The sequence below is a fragment of the Scyliorhinus canicula genome, chromosome 6 (assembly GCF_902713615.1).
Source record: "Scyliorhinus canicula chromosome 6, sScyCan1.1, whole genome shotgun sequence".
Classification (NCBI taxonomy): domain Eukaryota; kingdom Metazoa; phylum Chordata; class Chondrichthyes; order Carcharhiniformes; family Scyliorhinidae; genus Scyliorhinus; species Scyliorhinus canicula.
Genome location: NC_052151.1, coordinates 62751504 through 62774014, shown reverse-complemented (window position 1 = coordinate 62774014; position 22511 = coordinate 62751504). Strand labels below are relative to the sequence as shown.

The 22511-nt window shown below is 43.2% G+C and overlaps 1 protein-coding gene across 7 annotated transcripts in view; it reads left to right on the top strand.

The window, feature by feature from the left end:
* Nucleotides 1-22511, top strand: part of eya4 (EYA transcriptional coactivator and phosphatase 4) — a 623026-nt gene that overhangs the window by 38844 nt on the left and 561671 nt on the right. For all 7 annotated transcript variants that reach the window (XM_038799374.1, XM_038799376.1, XM_038799375.1 and 4 more), the window contains one exon: nt 1377-1484. In XM_038799374.1, the coding sequence (XP_038655302.1) occupies nt 1452-1484 (33 nt within the window). In that variant the 5' untranslated portion in view covers nt 1377-1451. The remainder of the gene's footprint in view (nt 1-1376; nt 1485-22511) is intronic.

Genomic DNA, 22511 nt, shown 5'->3' with positions numbered 1-22511 from the left:
ATGTTTGACCTGAATAGGTTACGAGTTTGTATTTCAGATATTCTGCATGTGTTCAGGAGATTCAGTGTTGTAGTATGTTTTAGAGGTAAATATTGCCCTCAAGATATTCAACACTTAAAATATTTTCTAACAATGTTATCTTTCCTAGTGCAGAATTTATGTAAACATGCATGTATTGCTTTTATAAACTGAAGAAGATTTGAAATTATGCCATATGTAGCAGTCCTTTAAATTCAGTTTATCTGTGGAACATTCTTAAATAAGTAAAAGCAAGCAGAAATAGATAATGTGAGTGCACTCTGCTTCCATCACTGAAATTTGATATTGCTGCAGTAAATGCAGTGCCACAGAACAGTGACTTACTCATTCTCTTTCCGATGTATTAACAGGATTGATTGTTACAACAAAAACTTGCGACAGACAGTACGAAAATGTAAATATACCTGAAATGACTACTAGTATATCAAGGAGGGAGGGGAAATAATTCAAGCGATTGAAGCAAAAGAAAAGTGCAACAATGGACATCAGTATGTCGCACATTTAGTGTCAAGACGGCTTGAAAGGTGCTAATTGGCCCCCTGCAACTGGCACCGTGGGTTAGTTTTGTCATTTGAAACCTTTAGTCGGCAATTGAACATTTTAAGACAGCCTGGAAAAAGATGAGAATGAGAGATGCTTTACTCACTAACCACTATAATATTGTGCAAGTGCATCATCAAAATATATTTAATTTTTTGTAGAATAAATGATGTAGCTGAAATATGTAACCTTCATTTAACTTGGGCCATGATTTTACTCGGAGCTTACTATTCCTGTCACCCTCCTATTTCCCACAGCATGCAGCTTACTTAATCAGCCTGACATAACTAGGTTGGTGCCTATCATTTTGCACGTTACGAGAAGCAGCCTGCTCTCTATCAATTTGTGTATTTCACATAATCCTAAAGGAATTTATTGTGCCTTTGAGAAGGGATTGTAGATCGGTAATTGGATAACAACCTTTCTGCTAGAATACCAAACCGATTGTAGTTAGGAGGGGTTGCCACGAAATGCATATGGAGTGTTTTGCCCTGTATTCTAAAACTTTATTTCCAATGTTATTTTCTCAGGAGCTGGCTTTGTGGTTGTTTTTACGGGAACTGCCATCATTTTTTTTAAAGCACCTTCAGATCAGCTACTTTGTTGCTACATATTAGGTAGCTACATTACCAAATGAGACCACAGTTTCAAATGTTTGCACAAAAATTAGTGGTGTCATGTGTGGTACAGTTTTTAAAAAAGAAATAAGTCACTATCTCATGCGCCTTTAAAATGTTTTGATTAAAGCAATGTTACATGTAAAGAGTAGAAGCAAATGCAGTCTGGTTTTCTTTCAGCGAGCATACTTTAATCTGAAAGGGCAACAAAAGATTCTGCAAATTAAAAAGAAAGGAAATCAAGGAACCACCCACATGGAAGACCCACAGGACGTAAATGAACGATCGGTGAGTGAATTACGATGCAAATCAATTTTTTTTTACAATGATTGCTTCATGTTGAAATAGGAAAATCATAGAATGCCATTGTGGAAGCTTTAGCTGTAAACACAAGCTAACAATTTGGGGTTTTCATAGTTGTCTCCCCCCCCCCCCCCCCCCCTCCTCAGAATACAAAATAATATAATTTGGATGGGATTGTACAACTAATTTGTTTGTCATTTATAGTTTGGGGACAAAATAGGGAAATTGATAAGATTTATTTTCTGTCTAGATGTAAACATCTGCATGTAAAAGCGAAAAAGGAAATTACCCTGAGAATTTCTCCTAACCATTGCTTTTGCTGTTGGAACAGTTTGGCCATTAACTAAAATACTTTAGTTTCATTTTTACTGAGATTTGTTTTTTTTTTAAAATTATGAGTCAAGCTGCTGCCCTTTCCTCATCAGAATGTGATCAATTAGATGAGGTATGTTTTCCATGATTATAACTCATCGCATTTTTAGAATGCATTTTGAAAAAAAGATGGTTACAGGCCATAAATGTTTGTGATGCCATTTGAATTCTTAATGTAAAAATTCGATAAGTTTCAAACACTGTTGCATTTATCAGTTAATGCTTTGATAAAGCGTGATTAAGTCTGAATGGGAAGATCAAGCCAAAGGGACACTTGCCAAATTATAGTGGAGTTTGAAGCATTGAAATTCTTATCTCTTTTTTTGGCCTTAATTTGTTTAATAACATATTCTGACAAGTTTTGTAAACTCTTTGACCAACGGTATGTACCCACTCAGAAATTTGTCATCTTAAATAAGAACTAAAGCTGATACCATTCCTAATTATGTAACTACCTCAGATACTAAAATCATATTTTCATAATGTGGATCCTGCCCATTGCTGCGTTTACGTATCAGTGTTGCGATCGCTGCTGCAAGAGAGAGTAATATGAACTGTCCAGGATAATTTGGTATTAAGCAAATTTAATGCATATCTGGATACAATAAGTAAAATCAAACTTATCTCTGTTTATCAGTGTTTGAGCCCCCAATTTTGCAAGAGTGGATGCTAACAAAAAGTAAAGATGTATTAATTTTAATATATTATTAGCAGTTCCATACAGGATAGATTTTTAAATTTTGTTTTACAGAACAGTCTGCTGTACTGAAACAGGACTGTTCCTTTTTACTTCAACTGTTGGATTAAACAAATGTGCTTATTTTTAAAGATACTTACAATATTAGTTCAACCATTTGTAGCTATATTTCACATAATATTGATGGTGGAAAGCGCAGCCCATTGTTTGTTCAGCACCAGTAACACTAATGTTCTCTGTTATACAGCTTGCAATCATTCAGGAATTTGCTAAGGAAGGATTTGTGTTGTCAAATGAGTCTTAATGTTTTGTAACCAGCTGTTTATGTGACAGTTGAACTACTCTATGTGTTAATTCTGTAGTCACCACAAAAGTCAATAGAAGCACATGTTGGCTGCGTTATCTGATTAATAATAGTCACGTACAATGACTACACTGTCTTAACAAGTATACTACTGTTCATTATTCTTCAATAACAGTAAAAGTATAATAATGTCTGTTACCTCTCCCGCCCTCAACCATATCTTGCCTTCAGTCCAATGACGTGCAGGTTAGGTGGATTGGCTATGCTAGATTGTCCCTTAGTGCACAAAGATGTGCAGGTAGGTGGGGTTATGGGGTTGCGGGAATGGGCTTAGGTCGAGTGCTCTTTCAAGGGGTTGGTGCAGACTTGATGGGCTGAACAGCCTCCTTTTGCACTGTAGAGATTCTATGGTTCTATGCCAGTGCACCATCCAGGACATTTTTAATCATAATTCCACAATAGTTTGACTGTTGATTGTTTTCTGTTATCTTTTGAAATGTGACATTGTGACAATATTGACATCAATCTATATTTGTTTGAAATTTCAGTGCACTAACTACTCTTCCGCACAACAGTATTTTCTTGTTTATTTCAAATTACATCATAAATCGAAATTGTTGCGGATGAGTTACAGATATTGATTCAACCACTGCTGTGTTTTGGCCCACTGGCGTTTAGGGATGTGTGGGACATACAAGTTAAAAATCAGCAGGTGACTGCTTAGTCCTAGTCAGGGTGGCACAGTGGTTAGCTCGGCTATCACACAGCGCCAGGGACCCGGGTTTGTTTCCGACCGGGTGACTGTGTGGAGTTTGCACATCCTACCTGTAACTACGTGGGTTTCCTTTGGCTGCTCCGGTTTCCTCCCACAGTCCAAGGATGTGCAGGTTAAGTGCACTGGCCATGCTAAATTGCCCCTCAGTGTCCAAAAGGTTAGGTGGGGTTATTGGGTGATGGAGTGGGACCATGTGCCTAGGTGAGGTGCCCTTTCGGAGGGTCGGTGAAGACTCCATAAGCCGAATGGCCTCCTTCTGCACTGTAGTGATTCTATGATTCCTCTGAAATCAGTTTGTCCCCATAACCATCAGATATGCACATCACAGTAGCTTTCCCATTAGTTGCCTGCTCTCTTGTTCCAAAAAAACTTGCCCTGAAATTGAGGTCAATAGATTACATGGATGAGTAAGCCATTTGTAATGAAAAACAAGAAGGGTATCGTATCTCAGGTGTAGACATAATGGGTGCATGACGTTGGAGGTGCAACATTGCAGTCACATTCAAATTTATATGCGGAGATTCAAAGCTTTGTAAATGCAGGAGAAAATCATTGTCTAACAAAGAGGATATATTATTCATTAAAAATACTGCATGTTTTCTCCATTATTTTAAGTTTAAGCAATTACATTAGAAGTTTACTAGTTTCTGTGAATTTATTATTTTCACCGTTGGTGATTTTGAATCTGAATTAATTCAAATTGATGTTGTTCAGATTTTTTTTCCTTCCAAAATTTGCCTTTGGATTAAATCCAATTGAGCATGAGCTTCTGCCTGTGGTAAGGAAATTAGCACCAGGTTACATAAAGATATATAAACACTAGTTGCATCATTAAGCAATCTGAAGCTCAAGTTGCAGAAGTGTGGGTTCATGTTGTGAGTTTCCAAACATTGCCAGTTGGCAGGGAAAAGTTGTTCATTGAAGTTGAGATATTTCTCCATAGAAGAACAAGTTACACCAATTTTATTGCAGAAATAGGATAGAAAACATTATGATATAACTATTGGTGTAATTGGCATTTATATGGCAAATAACTGATCATTGTCTGTGTACATTTCAATTTGTACCTCTGTCCAAGTAAGTTATCTGAGGGAAAATCCTTCTATACTTTGAAGTGATCTCACGGGCAAATTCACTTGCTGCGCAGGTAATGAAATGTAGTGAATTATTTATTTGTCTGCCAGTGTGAATGATTGGCAGCATGACTTGTATTGAGTTAACATTTTCATATTCAATGATTAAGCAATGATAATATCAAAATTTACAATTTTAGTCATTTTAGCAAGAACAGACATTATACCCATTGCAAGACTGCACTTTCCAGATTTTCTTCAAAGGACTTGTTTTCTTAAAATTTGATCATGTTGTTTATTCAATGACAGCCGTGTCACTTTAACTATGAAGGATCACAGCATTTACAGGTCGGTGCTTAATATTTATCGGTAATCTTTGTTTACAGAAAAGTTTTATTGTTAGAAAAATGTTTTTCGCACAATGGTGTAGATTTACAAACAGATTCATTAAGAAAGGGTGTAATTTCATCCTTTAGACGTGTCCCATATAGCTCCTGGAAATATTTAGGTCACAAAGCCTTGGAAACAAACAATGGTTGGATAAGTAGGACAGTATCCATGTTCCTGTTTGTTTTGTTAATAATCATTACTATCGTGAGAAATCATATCTAGTTTTTGATTTCAAACTGATTATATTTTGGAGAAATAGCCAGTTTTGTGAAATTATGACCCAGTTTTTCACTTTAACTATTTTCTAAATGTGTTAATTTTTATCTTAATTTTAAATTGTGTTGTTTTAAAACAATGACCTGTTATACTTTTATCAATTAGGTTAATATGAAATAATTATATCTTTTTGTCTGTTTCATCCATGTGACATGCCCAATAACAAAACTCATTTTCGCATTAACGTTTAGAGCCTCACTCGATCCAGTAAGTGTGGTTTCCAAGAAGTATCTGCTCAGATTGAAACTATTTTTCTATTCTTCAAAGTATTTAACTACTGATCTTGATAACTTTAATTCAAAAGCACAATACGTGAGTACAATTCTCGTCCATCGGGACGGGACTAGGCCATTCAGCCCCTTGAACCTAGAACCACAGAATTCCTACAATGCAGAAGGTGGTCAGCCAGCCCATCGAGTCTGCACCGACCCTCTGAAGCAGCACCCTACCTGGGCCCACTCCCTGGCTTTGTCCCTGTAACTAAGCCGCAATTTAGCATGGCCAATCAACCTAACCCGCGCATCTTTGGACTGTGGGAAGAACCCGGAGCACTCGGAGGAAACTCACGCAGACATGGGGAGAAAGTGCAAATGCCACAGACAGTCACCCAAGGCCGGAATTGAACCCAGGTCTCCAATGCTGTGATGCAGCAGTGCTAACCACTGTGCCACCGTGCAGCCACATCAATGATGTTTTCTTTTGAACACAATCTTTTACATTTGATTTGCATGAAAATATGAGGGTTGTTGTGATTGTACATTAAAAGATTAGGCAACTTGGAGTAGTACCGATTGATAGAAAATCAAAATGCTGTATTCATGACAGATGAAATTGTTATTCAGATATTGTGAAATGTAGGGCATGATTTAACGGGACAGAAACAGAGTCCTATTTTGGATGGGTTTTGCGAGGTGTTTTTCGGCGCCTGCAGTGCTGAGAACGACACCATTATTTTACTGCAATTTGCCTTTTTTTTGGCCTTGGCAAGGAATGCCCCACCAAGGCCGTACCTACATCATTCCTTGCACTGGCAAGCTCAGCTCACCAGTGCAGGAAACGTATTCGCCAGTTGGGCACCATTTTTAAATACCACCCTGATCTTTCGACCTCACCCACCCCACCGTAACCTCCAGAACTCCCCCCCCCCCTCCCCCCACAGCACTCAACCCACCTCATATAGGGTCCTCACGCCCCACTCATCCCATTTCTTAAGGGTAAGGTACCCCTGGGCCTGGCACCAGTGCACCGTGGACGTGCCAGCCTGTCACCCTGGAAGTACCCCAGCCAGCTTGGCAGTGCCACCTGGGCACTACCAGGATGTCCAGATGGCATTGCCAAGCTGCCAAGCAAGCAATGCCAAGGTGCTTGAATGTCAACGGGAGTGTGAAAGTCCGACACCTAGGGGTCTGTAATGGCTGGGAGATCCTCCCCAGGTGCTGTTATGCCTGGTCCACATTTGTGGAAACAAGTGCAAAATGGCGCCACGGGAAGGCCATTAGTTCCCAGTAGTTCTTGCCCAGCGAGGGCGTGATCCAGATCCCGATGTCTCATAAGATTTTGTTAAATGTCGTGAGGCATTTCGAGATTCGCAAATCTCCCGAGAGGCTTCTCGCAAGATTCAACGGCCTCATCGCTCAACCAAACCAAGCTCAACCACGACGAGGCCATTAAACCGTAGGATTTTCATTTATTATACTTCTGTAAAACCATTAACGCAATTGCCATCAGGGTGTTGCAATGGGCTTTCACCGCTGGTTTTATTTAACCAGCTGTACAGAATGGGCTCATAGCGAATTGTTAGCCAATTTGTCATTGCACCAGTTTTTACCTTCTGTTAACTTGAAAAATATTGTCAAAGTTTTTAATTTCAAACCAAATAAAAAACGTTTACGTGGTCATTTTGTGAACTTCAGTAGAAAGCAGTTCAGGAGTGGTGAAAAATTGGCTGCCGATTCTTTATAAACATTATTGGCATAGATCAGTTTCTCCCCACCATCTGTCTGTATGCCTCTCTCTCCTACTTTTTCAACCTACTACAGTTGACCAGTAAAATAACTCTTCTGTGGTGTATTACAATAATGTACTATCTAGTTTGTTTGCTCGTACATAAGCCTGTCATCAATGATTGTAGCAGGAGCGCAAGCTGCAGCTGTCCCTCAGTGCTGTATGCTGACCCAAGATTCTGAAGGGAATACGAGTGGTGGAGGTTCACTCACTGCTTCGATACTTGTGAAATGCAGCCATAGATGAACATCCTTACTTATTTGAAATTTTGTTGCTTGTATCAAGAAAGTCGAATACAGATTTAGCTATAATATGAAGTACCACAATTGCTGATAAAAACATTTGACTATGGGAAATGTATCATTTTCCCGCTTGCACCCACAGCACACTTTCATGCCTCCTTAGCAACCAACAATCAAAATATTCACTTTTATCTTGTTATTGTATTCAACGAACAAAAGAAGCACATCAAGAGCTTGAAATTCAAACATAATCTGAGGAGTTCATCGTAACCATTGGTGGTATACAGTTCATCTTAACCATAGGTGGTATTACAGCTTTGGGATGCATTACAGTGGTATTATTATGTATAGTATATAGAAACATAAGCATATCTCACTATTACACACAATCACTCACATTTTATGACAGGAGTGTTGAGAAAAACATTGATTTAACAGCTAATGAAATTGTACCACATACATTAACTCTACCTAGGCCCACTCCCTTGCCCTATCCCCGTAACCCTGCACATTGATAATGGTCAATCCAGCTAACCTGTACATCTTTGACTGTGGGAAGAAACTGGAGAACTTGGAGGAAGCCCACGCAGATACGGGGGGAACATGCAAACTCCACACAGACATTCACCCAAGGCCGAAATCGAATCCGGGTCCCTGACGGTATGAGGCAGCAGTGCGAACACTCTGCCACCCAACTGTATTTATTTTGCTGACTGATAGAACAGAAATAATAGCTTTTCTGTATTAAGATGACCACCCCACTAATCCATACTGTTGAGGCAAATATCTATGAGTAGGGAACTCATTTGTAGAGGTAATAAAAACTTACATGTTGTATTTTGTGTTGTGGATTATTTGTGTACCATTATAAAAAAGAATAGAGCTGTTTGTGTTTTGTTAATACATTAAATTCTAAGTAATCATCAGACTTCAAACTCGCACTTGCAAAGGAAACTTTTACTTTGGATTATTTGTCAAATACTGTTTTTTGTAGAAGTACGTTTCCTTTTGCTTTTCTCCCCAATAGAAAATATTGTTAAAATAAATGGTATGCCATAATTCATTTCAGGAAGTCAATGATAATAAGAAAAACCGATAGCATAGTGGGAGCCAACCTGATGGGGAAGGTGTTAATTTCCTAACAGCCAGGCTTCTCTTGACAGTTAGAAAATCGACTGATGCACAATAAACATCTGCCTATTGTTTTATAGCCTTAGCTCTTTCTTAAAACAAACTTTACAGTATTTGACGCGGTAATGTTTATGTAAAAGGTAAATTGGTTATGTATTAGATTTCTATCATTCGAACCAATGATTTGATGGCAATATTCTTGCGCGAGCAATTGCATCATACACTTGATCTTTTATAGCACCACGGTGAATGAAATTTTCTGTTCCCTGATGTAATTTAGTTCATAATGTAGTACTGCTACATTAGAATCTAATTTGTTGCATTTTTATAGCCCTAATTAATGTGCATTTGTAGATTATTTTTGAATGTTGAATTGACTGCATTATAAATGGCAACTCAACCATGCTTTTTGACAGATTGAAAGTGGCCACCATCTCAAACTTCTTTTTTGTTCGTATTCAGCAGTGCAGAACTCCTGGTATCAGTTAAAATGCTGATGGTTCATCCAGGTTTCTGAAAACCAGACTGACTTTGAAGTGTTCAAATTTTAATACCCAGCCTGACTGCAAACATGTTTGTGGGGTATTTTTATATACCTAAAGGAAAAAGGGTGGGTAGATTTGGGAAGCAGTACTTTCGTTCCACTGTGGAAAGAAAGCACCACCAGTCTGAACACGTGATGGGCGAACAGAAGAGGGGATGGCAAAAAATAGGAGAATTAGCATCCAGGCATTCTGCCAGGAAAGTGGAACTAGTATGTACCATCAGCATTGGTTCCACCTCTTTATCAAGTGTGCCAGACCATTTTTATTTTTCTAGCAAATAATTAGAAATCATGTTAAACTGTACCATGGATTAGCCATCTTGTGCACTTAGAAAACTATTCAGACAAAAAGATCCCGGATTCAGATTATGGCCTGTGTAACGTCAGCTGAATTCAGCTCAGGTGGCAAGAGTAGTTACTACTCTTGCCTCAGTTCCCCAGGCTAAGGTAAAATAATTTAGGAGTCTCATGCCTGCTAACTTTCCTGTAACCCACGTTGGAAGGTTCGTATGTGGTTTGTTGGATGCCAACAGAGTTTGACTTGTCTTGATGCTTTCTATTGTTCCAAAGCTAATGCAGATATATTGGATGGAATTTGGTTTTCTGGTGCGGTTCCTGATGGTAGACCCAGAAGTGGGTGGGAAAGGCTGGCTGACTGTGATTACTTAGATGCCAGCCAATAAAATATGCAGAGGTGTGAGGCCTGACCAAATACGTGGAGGGGTGGGCAGCAAGTCTCTGGCCTTTTAAATAACATATTGGTGACCTCATTGATGCTGCGATGAGAAGCTGCCTATGAGTGGGCATACCCGCTGTGGAATCCTGGAAGGAGCCCCTGGGCATAGAAATTCAATGCCATTGTGATTTTTAACTCCTCTTGAATTGTGTTCCCTCCCAGTCCGAAGAGGTACAGGTCACCTTGAGGAGAGCATGCAATTTAAGCTGTCTTCGGCATTGCCATTCAGTCGTTTGCAGGTAATTTAAGTGCACGTGGAAAACCCTAGGACACTGCTCATTGTCACCCTGGCTACTGTTTACCTCCATCCTGATCCACCACAATGTCTGATTCTGACTCTTGATAGCATTCTGGTTGCTGTTGCAACTGACTGAATGCCATAATTTGTCTGTGACGCTTCTCCTCTGCCCAAGCTCCAGGAGCCCTTGGATGGATGAGACCAATTTTGGCAGCAGGAAGTGAACAGAGGGCAGAACCATAGAATTCCTACAGACACTCTGAAAGAGCACCCTACTTAGAACCCCACCCCCACCCTATCGCTGCAAACCCACCCAACCTGCACATCCACAGACACTAAGGGGAAATTTTTCAAGGCCACCTAACCTGCACATCGTTGGACTGTGGGAGGAAACCAGAGCACCTGAAAGAAACCACGCAGACACGGGGAGAAAGTACAGACTCCACACAGTCATCCAAGGCCGGAATTGAACCTGGGTCCCTGGCGCTGTGTGACAGCAGTGCTAACCACTGTGCCGCCGTGCCATCAGAAGCCAGGTAAAGATGTATCCTCCACCGTTGGCCTCTCCCTCGAACAGTACCTTGGACCTTTGAACAAATGGAGACCACCACAGTCCTCCCCAGCTACATCCTTGTGTTCTTGGACAGCATCTCGCATTTTATCAAGCATACCTTTGTGTCCTTGGACCACAGCCTTGCTTCTTCTGTCACAGCTCAAAATGCCCCTCGACCTTCCTTCGATCTTCCTCGACTCTCCCTCAATCACTTTTAATCCTTTCTCATTCACTCTCGACCTTCCCTCTGACACCCTCCAAGGACCCACCTGCCCTGCATTGCTTCTCATCCTCCATTCCCCCCTTCCAGTGAACTCTCCAAGTAATGACAGCTCCAACTCGTGCAGTTTCCATCTGCCAGACTGCCTCACCTGCTCCATGCTAGCTTTAACCAGTCATGAAAGTGAAGGCTTGCGTTTCCCGTGTACTTCAAATTTAACTGCAGTCAATTGAAAAAAACTTGGGCTGGATTCTCTGATTTGAAGACTGATGCTGGCATGGGAACAGTGGTGTTTAACACCCGAAAAAACGGCGCAAAAGCTGCACCAATCCTCCGCCTGATGGGGGGCTAGCAGGCACGCAGCATAGAGCCCCCGGCTTTAGCTTTGGATACGACCGTAGAATTCCCGGGTTCGTGGCCGTGCATGCAACATGCCGCCGGCCGCACGTTGCCCCGGCCTGCCAAAACGTTTGATGAGGAAGGCTCGTCACCCACGAACAGTCCCCAACAGTACCCCCAGCCCCCGCCAAAGCCCCCCCCTGCCCGTGGAATGGCTGCCGCTCAACTGTGGCGGCGCTGGACTCAGTCCGCAGCTGCCATGCTGGGTGCCCGGAAAAAAAATAGGGGACGTGATTCTCTCAGCCCACGCCGGTTTGGAGAATCACCGGGCCGGGCGCGATTCACGCGATGCCGCCCTGACACTGGTCCGCCGATTCTCCGGTTACCGGAGAATTGGCGCTGGCGCGGGCGCCGCTCTACGCGGTCCCCCCCATCGATTCTCCACCCGGAACGGGCCGAGTGGCCGCCAAAAAAGGCCAAGTCCTTTTTTGCCGGCGCTGTTCACATCTGGTCTTACCCGGCAGGACCTCGGCGTACATCCTGTCGGGGGCGGCCTTCTGAGGGGGAGGGGGGTCTGATCCGGGAGGGGGGGGCTCCACAATGGCCTGGTCCACAATGGCCTGGTCCACAATCGGAGCCGACCGATCGGCGGGCCGGCCTCTCCTGGTGGGAGCCTCTTTTACTCTGTGCCGGCCCCTGTAGCCCTACGCAATGTTGCGTCGGGCCAGTGCGGAGAAAGATGCTACCGGGCATTTGCGCCGGTTGCAGTGCAAATGCCTAGGCAGCGTGCATGCGCAGACCCGCGACGCCCATTTGACTGCGATATCGGCAGCTGGAGCTGCATGGGTCGCTCCAGTGCCATGCTGGCTTCCTGTAGAGCAGAGGATCGCTACACTTAGCGGTCCGATTACGCCGTCGTTAAACTCTGCCGTCAGAAGGGAGAATCCCACCCAGGATAACTGTTCCACGCCGTCGGTAACTCGGCCCACCGGGGTGGAGCATCGGGGGAGGGAGGCCTTCCCGACGGGAGGGGTGGAACGTCGGAAAAGTGGCGTCGCGCCCCGATTTTGGCCCAAATGGGGATTCTCCTGCCGATTGCCGAACCCGATTTCAGTGTCGGAGACTGGAGAATCCCTCCCCTTGTGTTTTAATGTGTATTCACTGCATGCAAATCAATTGCAATTATTTTCTTGCTGTGTGTCGTTGACAGTGCAGTCTTACTTCCAACCCACCACCAGGAGAACTCTGTGGTTTTAACCTGACGTTGGGAAATTCCTAACCTATTCTTTCACCTCTCCCCCAGCCAGCATTAAATTCTGCTTATTGATTCAAATGCGCGGAACCATTACCTGGGTGAGCTGCAGCTGCAATGTTGCCTTCAGGAGCAGTGGGAAGAAAGAGATGTAAAATACAGCACGATTATATTAGTTAAAGCTGTGGAAATCAGTTAACCTAAAATTCTCAATCTAGATGCTCGTTCTCAAATTTTCTGTCTTAAACTAACCTGAAATATTTATGTAAAGACAATGCAGGTACATTTTATTTCTGCAGGTCCATTGTCATTCAAAATTTTCAGATTTAGCATCAGCGTCCTTTCAATTATAGTCTGTAAAATCCCATCTCAAAATATTTTACCAGTGCCACAATGCCACAATGGGGCTGTTTAGCACAGGGCTAAATCGCTGGCTTTGAAAGCAGACCAAGCAGGCCAGCAGCACGGTTCCATTCCCGTAACAGCCTCCCCGAACAGGCGCCAGAATGTGGCGACTAGGGGCTTTTCACAGTAACTTCATTTGAAGCCTACTTGTGACAATAAGCGATTTTCATTTCATTTTAATTTCATGTTATGAGAATAGTGTATATTTTGGTAAAGTGATAATAAATGGATGATTTACATAATTTTATCACTTCCTTATTCAGATAAAATTAGCACATTGTGTTCTTTCATGTAAAATTTAGTTCAGGTAAAAAAGATCCCCAATGGCTCAATCTGTAAGTGGACTGCACCATATCAGTCAAGCAGGTTCCAGTCCTCTTCTATGTAATCTGTGCTAAATTAGTTAATTTAATTCCGGGTAGAATACCAGTACTGCAATTAGTCTCAACAAAAACAGAGGATTCCTTTTTAATTTCTGAATAACCAATTGCTTATGTTGGTGCATCTGCATATGTATGTATGCTCCCATGTGCAAAACACATTTCCATATAATATTTAACAGCAATATTTTAATGTTCTAAAAAGACCGTTACTAAAAATGATCTTCACCATTTCATGCTTGTTGAGGAAAGAAAAAAAAGTTTACCTCCTTTCCATAAGTCAAGTGCAGCCAGTGCTTGAAAAGAGCATAATCCTGCTCATTAGGTACTAATGTAGAGTTCGAAGCAAAATATTGATTCCCAGAAGATTTCTGTGCTGTTTTTTGTGTAGATTAAGCTAAGGATCTTGCTTATTCAGCATTAGATGACAGCTGTAAGATTCTTCATTTACCACAATGCTCCCCCCACCGCACCTCTGCCACAATCCCTTTCACTGCTGAATTTCCTTGCTGCTTGAATGGTTGATTGATTGGTGAAAGTGTGCATGAGCAGATGGCACTGATGTGCATTTGGCTGTAGTGTATCATTGCTGTTCTAGTAATGACAAACAGTCTCTTACTTGAATAATCACTGACTTTCTTTTCAATAACCCACCATGTTGTTGCAGTGATTTATCGTGTGAAGTCAATTGATCACAAGCCACCTTTAGTTATTTCTGCACTGCATGGAAGGCTTTGAAAGTTAGTAAACTGAGTGCATTACTCATTACGCAAAGTGCAGAACTTCCAGAAAATGTGAGGACCGGGTGCCTCGGTAAAAGCTGCTCACTGTTACAAAATAAGTCTGGAAAGCTTTGGCACATGAAGTGACAGGAGTTGGTACATGGCTGGAGTTAATTATGTTGCACAAAAACTTTGCTAATATGTTTTCATCCTGCATTGATAGACATAATAATTACAATGTTAACCATTTTAAGAGTGCTGAAGAACAATATAAGTAGCAACGCTTCTGACTCCTATTCCCTTCTTAATTAATTAATTCTTAATTTAATGGGGCAATTTTCCAGGGCCGTTAGCCCTAGCTGGGATTCCCGCTAGCCCGTTGAATCGGGCATAACATCCAAAGCGACCCGACCCCCGGCGAGATCAGGTTCTGGCCCAGAAGCGGCAAGAAGCTGATCAGACCTCATTTGCAATCATTTTAATCTCATTAGCGCGTGTGAAGTGCTTCCTTAAAAGACCAGGTGCTATGTCCGAGTGCTGCCTCCAGGCATCGGGCACTGCCATGGTGCAGCACTAGATGGGGTCTTGCCAGCGATTGGGGGGTGTATTGTCAGCAATTTGAGAGGGGGCTGTAGGGTTATTCTGAGATCGGGGAACCCTTTGACCTCTGAGGATCCAGCCTTACCAGCTTCTCTTCTGCGGGTCCCACGGTGCGAATCTCCACGAGCTCGAAAGAAAATTCCGAGTGTGAGCGGATTGCGCTCTGGATTATGCTGATCCATCCGGTGGGAATCACATCTTGTTTCCCGCCAGAGGCCACACTTCAAAATCTTTTGGGCGAATTACACCTAATACTGTGGATGAGCATTTCTCATAAAAATATATCATTGCTGATAATGTGTAACAGTTTGGAAAAAATAAAATAAATAAAATTCTATGGTGAGTAATAAACCACCTGACACACCAAAGCCTCTCCACCATCCTCAAGGCACAGGTCAGATGTGTGATGGAATACTTCCCACTTGCTTGAATGTTTGCAACTCCAACAACACAGAAGAAGCTTAACACCATCCAGGTTAAAGGTTGATTGGCACCCCATCCGCCACCTTAAACGTTCATTCACTCAGTGATGCTCAGTGGCAGCCATGTGTATCAGCGGTAAGGTGCACTCCAGTAACTCACCATGGCTCCTTAATCAGCACCTTCCAAATACGTGGCCACACCACCAGGAAGGACAAGGACAGCAGATATGTGGGAACAACACCACCTGGAAGGTCCTCGCCAAGCCACACACCACTCTGAATTGGAAATATATCGCCGTTCTTTCATTGCTGCTGGGTCACAATTGTAGGACTCCGTCCCGAACAGTACTGTGGATGTACCAACACCATGTGGACCACTATGGTTCAAGAAGGCAGCTGACCACCAACTTCTCGAGGGCAAATAGGGATGTGTAATAAATTTTAAAAATATATATATAGCTTATTATCACAAGTAGGCTTCAATGAAGTTACTGTGAAAAGCCCCAAGTCGCCACATTCCAGCACCTGTTCGGGGAGGCTGGAATGGGAATTGAACCCATGCTGCTGGTCTTGTTCTGCATTACAAGCCAGTTATTTAGCCCAGTGTGCTAAACTAGCTTAGCCAGCAACACCTACATTTATGAATGAAGAAATAAAGTAATCAATATGACAAAATGCGGGAGTAATATCAAAGTGCTGAAAAATTTTTCTCTCCGGGTTGAATCAATTGCAAACCACTTATTTTAATGTTGGTTCAATTTTTGTCGGAAAGATTTGTGTGAAATTTAAACAACTATATTTTGCAACTTCAGTGTATTTATTTATTTTTTTAAAATAATTTTTATTGAGAAATTTTGATTTTATACAACATTGACGCACCTTAGTAAAATACCGAAAATAACAATAATATTAACAATCATATACATTCGCCCCATCCCCATGAACAACCCAGCATTTTAACAACAACGCAAATTAACACACTATAAAGTTACAGAATAAAAACTACAATAGTGCACCCCCCCCCCCCCCCCCCCCCCCCCCCCCCCCCCCCCCCCCCCCCCCCCGGGTTGCTGCTGCTATTGACCCAGTTACCTATCTCTGAGCCAGGAAGTCCAGAAAAGGCTGCCATCGTTTATAGAACCCTTCACTTCAGTGTATTTATGACTGTACCCGTTGCATTTGTTAATCTGTTTACAATGCAACTGTTTACAATGCAACTGTTCCTAAAAAGCAACAGAAATTGTTGTTGACGCCTGCTGATGTTTTACAAGTGTGATTGTAATGATATTTTGATTATGTTGAATTGATTGTACAGTGGGAGTCTATGCAATCCTCTAACGACTGTTTAATACTCCTCTTTTTTGAGTAACTAATTTCCTTTTAAACAAAGCCATGGGCCCTACATCAACAATGATGGTAGATGACTTGCTGTTCTTGAGTTGCAACCTACCCCTTCCTTAATTCTTTTGGTGAACATTGAAATTTGTGCCTTTTTATTTATTGTTTCACTCATTGGTGGAATCTACATATTATCACATGCCTTATTTTAAGCTTGCATAAACGAGAAGATCTCTATCAGGTCGGTACTTAATCTAGGGGCAGCACGGTAGCATGGTGGTTAGCATAAATGCTTCACAGCTCCAGGGTCCCAGGTTCGATTCCCGGCTGGGTCACTGTCTGTGCGGAGTCTGCACGTCCTCCCCGAGTGTGCGTGGGTTTCCTCCGGGTGCTCCGGTTTCCTCCCACAGTCCAAAGATGTGCGGGTTAGGTGGATTGGCCATGCTAAATTGCCCGTAGTGTCCTAAAAAGTAAGGTTAAAAGGGGGGTTGTTGGGTTACGGGTATAGGGTGGATACGTGGGTTTGAGTAGAGTGATCATTGCTCGGCACAACATCGAGGGCCGAAGGGCCTGTTCTGTGCTGTACTGTTCGATGTTCTATGTTCTATTGTGCTATTTCATTACTTCCTGAAACGTGAGTCTAGGATTTAGGAGCATAATGAAGAACATAGAGCCAGATTGTTCGGTAGTGAAATTAGGACATGCCAATGATGGCCCAATTATGGAAAACATTTGCAAATGGCAATTGATTCTCAATCAGTTCATTTTAAAACTGAGATCAATAGATTTCTGTTGAGATGTTTTGAGCCCTTGATCTTCCATGGTCATGACCTGCAGTACTGCAGTGAGGAGCCTGAAGTCAGCCACTCCACCTCCTGTCTATCTCCTCTTCTAGACATTATGGGTCTGCTTATCCTGCATGACAAAGTGCAAAGTTATTGACCTGTCAAGTGACACCAAACCCCCTTGTCCGCATGTATCCTCATCACATATACTGGTTTGTCAGTCATACATTGCATCTAAATGCAAACAAAAGCCAAATCCCCAACCACCTGACCCCCAATTGCCACGTGGCACAATGGTTAACCATGCATTCCCTCTTCTGGCATTGTTGCCCACTCACACTGTCATAATATCCACTCATGTATATAATGAGATGCAGACAGGTAGTGATTGACACACGGGATGACCAAGGAACACCCAGCACAGAACAACCAATCACCAGACAGGACACCACCACTATAAAGCCCACAGGGCATTAAGACTCTCCCTCTCTCAGGACCCAGCTACTGAGACAGTCAGAGTGCACAAGTTAGTGAGCACTATCACCATGTGGTAGCTAGTAAGTCTGGTCAAGCCAGTAAGAGGTCATCAGTTAGATTAGTAGAGTGTCAACCCACGGCTGAACATGTACAGCAGTCCACTAGTTAAATAAAACAGTGTTGCATCATCTCCTGTGTCAGACGTCTGTTTCTAGCTTCACTGCATCCAGTTGCCGTCAACGTCGAAGCAACCTGCCTAACGCATCACACACATGTATATTTTGATGACTCTGCAAGAGACTCCTTATGAAGATGCAATACTGACATTTACCCTGGCGGATCACAGGAGATCGTTGACCCAATTCTTGCACTGCATCCAGATTTTTGTATGGCCCCCATGATCACCTCCTCAGCCTCATCCATACAAGCTGCCTTCACCAGGCAGGACGGCCGTTTGATACCACCTTAGTAAAGAGCACCTCTTGCCTTTCCCTGACGGCCAGGTGGAGAACTTGCAGGGAGCTGTTGCTGGACTGTGGGGATGGTCTGTTGCAATGCTCAAACATTATGGAGTGAGAAATTTGGAGGGGATTGACAGTGAGTTGGAGAGCCAGGAGTAAGGGAGAATGATCTGGGAGAAAGCTGAGGCGTTCTGTGGGTTCTTCAAATAGAGTTGTGATGAATCTCTTACTCTTGCCGACCATTGGAGCCATCGTACAGCAGTGCAGAGCCTTCCCGTGAAACCAGGAGGCTTTTTTATAGCCCACCCATAGCTGCAGCATTGTTAGCTGACAACAGGTTTCACCAGTTTGCAGCTAACCCACAGTAGAATCGCATATGTCTCGCATACATGCACCAGCAGTGTAAATTTTTACCAGAGTCAGGTGGGAAACAGAAAAGAGCAAGAGAGGGGAAGTGGTGCATATTTCCAGGTTCCCTGTTGGGAATGGCATGCTACTTAAAATTCTGCCCATAGATTATGTTCCTTATCCTGCGAGGATCTTCTCTCGCACCAGCACCATAATACTCTGTTGAATTAACTCTATCACCCCATCTCTTTTCTTTCCTCCCTTATTTTTCCTGAATACCTTGCATCCAGCAACATTTTATACTTAGTCCTGCCTTTTTTTTAAAGATGTCTCTGTTATGATCACAACATCAAACTCCACTGTGGCTGAGCCTGTAGCTCACGGATATTATTTACCATACGCTATGCATTCACATGCATGGTGCAGTAAACCTATTTTAGACTCTACTGCATTTCCTCCTCCCATAATAATATATTTAATACCTTATCATTTCATATGCTATGATATCTGTTTCGTAATCAGTGATCGGACGGAGAATCCCTTTTTACCGAATCAGGGGCGACGCTTGTTTTCGGATGCTCCGCCCGCCCCCCCCACCCGCATCATCGAGGAGCACACCGCACTCCGTTGGGACGGCCTCAGGACGTTACCTGAAGGCCTTCCCCTGATGCTCCGTCCCCGATGGGCCGAGTTCCTGACCATGCGGTTGACATGTGGTCTCAGCGGTCAGGAACCCGGCGTGGCGGCTGCGGTCTGTGTGTTGCTGGCCGGGGAGCGGAGGGCCTTTGGCGACGGCTGGGGGTACTGGTGGGAGGTGGCCCGGGGGTGGCGAGGGTGTGTCCAGGGTGACACTATGTGGCAGGTCGGGTCCGCACGCGGCTGGCATCATGACTGTTGCAGGTCGTCACCGTGTGCATGCGCGGATACAGACCCGGCAATTCTCCAGGCGTTTATATCGGGAAGGCCGTGCATTTTACATGCCGCGACTGCTAACCCCTCAAGGGAGGAGGACCGGTGCTGAGGCCTCGATGATTTTTCCCACGTAAAACGCCACGGATCCTCCGGACATAGCCCCAAAATCGGAGAATCCAGCCCCTTGTTTTCCTTCTCTATTGCTGCTCCTGTTGCCTATGTTCCTATGTTCCTATAAATCAGTGACTTCAGAGAATAATTATAGTTCACTTTGTGCATTGATGCCTGTGGGAGATACTGAGAAAGTATCCTTGCCCATCCTTAGTTGACCAAAGAAGGAAGCAATGAAGCATCTTGGACCATTGCAATCCTTGTGGCATTAGATGAGAAATACCAGGATTTTGTTCAAATGAACGAATGACAATATATATCAAACAGAGGATGGTGTGTGATTTGCAGGCAACTTGAAGGCACTCGTATTTCCATAATCTTGCTGCTCGCCCTTTACTGCGGTTGGTTTTGCAGTGGTGTGGTGTGCCACTGAACCTAGTTTGATAGTTGCTGCAGTGCACCCAGTAAATAGTACATACCTGCCACCACAGTGCTTGTGAGTGGAATGGTGGATTTTGAATCCTGTGGCGGAATGCCAATCATTGAAACTGCTCTGGCCCAGATTGGGTTGAGCTTATTGAATGCCACAGTTACATCCATGATGGAATTTTGGCAAGCATATTCCTGATTGAAGCCCAGAACAAAATGGAGAAGCTGTAAAGGGTCTGGAGTTGAGCCATTACTTGCAGTATACCCTGCACATGCTTCCCTCTTTTTTTTTTAGCCAGCCTCCTCTACTTATCATGCTAGAAGACAGTGGCACTTGTAAAAATAAATGACTCAGTGGGACTCACTTAAGGTATAACAACACAGAGCACTGTTAAAAGCTCAATATCAAAACTTCCTGCTCAGCAAACATCCTGCCTGTTACATAGGTTATGCGTCTGTGATTTAAGAAGAAAACTTGCAGTGAAAATTGAACTCTGTGGTATATGCGTTGCGTGCAAATGTTGTTTTCCATGTTGCTGAAATTTAGGGACCCTAAGTCTAGTGGTATAAGAGATCATAACAATTTATCAAAAAAACACACAAAACCAGATTCTTTGAAAGTATTCATATTTCAGTGCAGTCATAGTTGAAATGTGATATTTGGCGTGTTTTTCTTGAACTGAAGTTTAAAAATAGATTGAAGCTTTTCAGTTGCACAGTGTTAGTGGCACCTCTTATTAAAATCAAATCCCTATCAATGTCAGCATTCAAAATGCCTTGAGTTATTCTTTTAATCATAACAAAAGACAGAACACTTTTACTTCTGCAGCAAATTAGAGATGATCTTTCACAAACAAGGACCTCCCCGCACCCTACACATTACCATCCACCCACCATCTTAACTCTGAGTATTAAAACAATCAGGCTGCATTTCAGATAAGATCCTATGCAAACTGACAATTGCAAAGCACAGCCACTTCATTAAGTGTGATAGCTGAAAATAAGACTGAATTATTATTTTCTGTTTCATAAAAATGATGGCGATGGAGTCATGTGATGTAAGTGCGGGAGTGATTGCGGTTTCCCGATTTCTGGTGCTACTTATCTTTTAATTATTTTTTTTGTCCTAATGCACAACCCCTAATTATTTGATCCTGGTGTATACCCCTGTGCTACGCTACTGGATGACCGTGGCTAGATTTTGGCGAAGGGGAGTCAAGGTAAGTCAAGAAACTCCTTCTTTGATTGAGACGGTCAGAGGCAGCCGGGTGGGGCCCAGTTCGCAGTGGTGGTTTTGGTTGTGAGCGGGCCTATGCTTCAGCAATGCCGTTGCCATCAAGATGATGCCTGCCATTGTGAGTGAAGTAGTGGATGACAATCTCGGCTCCCTAGCACAGGTTATTAGTGTTTGCATTAATGAACTGCAAGATATCCTGAAGAGAATAGAGGAAGTGTAGAAAGAATTTGATGTACCATCAATTGGACTCGAGACACGATGATGATCCGAACTGTGGCTTTAATCAGCTAGTTGTTAGCCCGGTGGTCGGCTGTAGAGAAAGGGCGACCGCTGGGAAACCTGGGTACTTATACCCCGCCTCAGAGGCGGGGTCTACTTGCCTCTCGACCAGTTGGTGAGCAGTCACATGACTAGTCCCAGCCAATCGGACAAGAGGCACATGACCAGCCAGAGCCAATGGGGAACCAATGCTCTGCACCAATGGCAGTGCTCACATTCATACCACCACAGAATTCTCAGTCGATAGGGCAGTTTCCTCAGTAGGCGCTTGCTTTCAGCCCTTGGAAATCCTGCTGCAGTATCCATGCGCCCAGTTTCCCACGGGGAGCTGGGGATGAATTCCCGGCTGAATTTGAGAACTAGCTTCCATGCTTTCACAATCTCGATTTGAAGGTTGGTAATTTTGATATTTAAGGTGAACATTGTATCTGCTCTTTGAGGCTTGGGGTAGTTCGAGGATTCCAATCACTGGTTTTACGTTGTCTTGCCCTCGATGTTTGTCAAGAAGGGCTGGAGGTGGCCGAACACGCCTAGGTTTACCACTACCGGTGCTTCGGGATGGCGACATGGCAGAGGTGCAGGGGATTCAGGGAAACCCTGATGGCTCCTGGATGTTGCTCGAGGATTCTATTATGGCTTTGGCCTTTCAAAGCTCAGTGAACAGTCATATTATCCTTCAGTTCATCAATAATCCTGAACTTTGTTCCCTTGTGATTATGAGCGCGATTCAGCAGACTCAAGTTAAAGTCTGCTGATCGAAGCATTTAGCGGGGTATTTCTCGGTGGCCACCGCGCCAAGAAATACACACTATCGAACGGCACTTTGCTGTTTTATTTGGCCTCGGGGAATTTCTCCCCCGCTGAGGCTACACTGAGATTTCCTACCGGTGAGCTTCAACTAGCCAGCACAAAAGGTTCCTTGCAGATCAGGGCACCATTTTGAAAGGCTACCCTGATCTT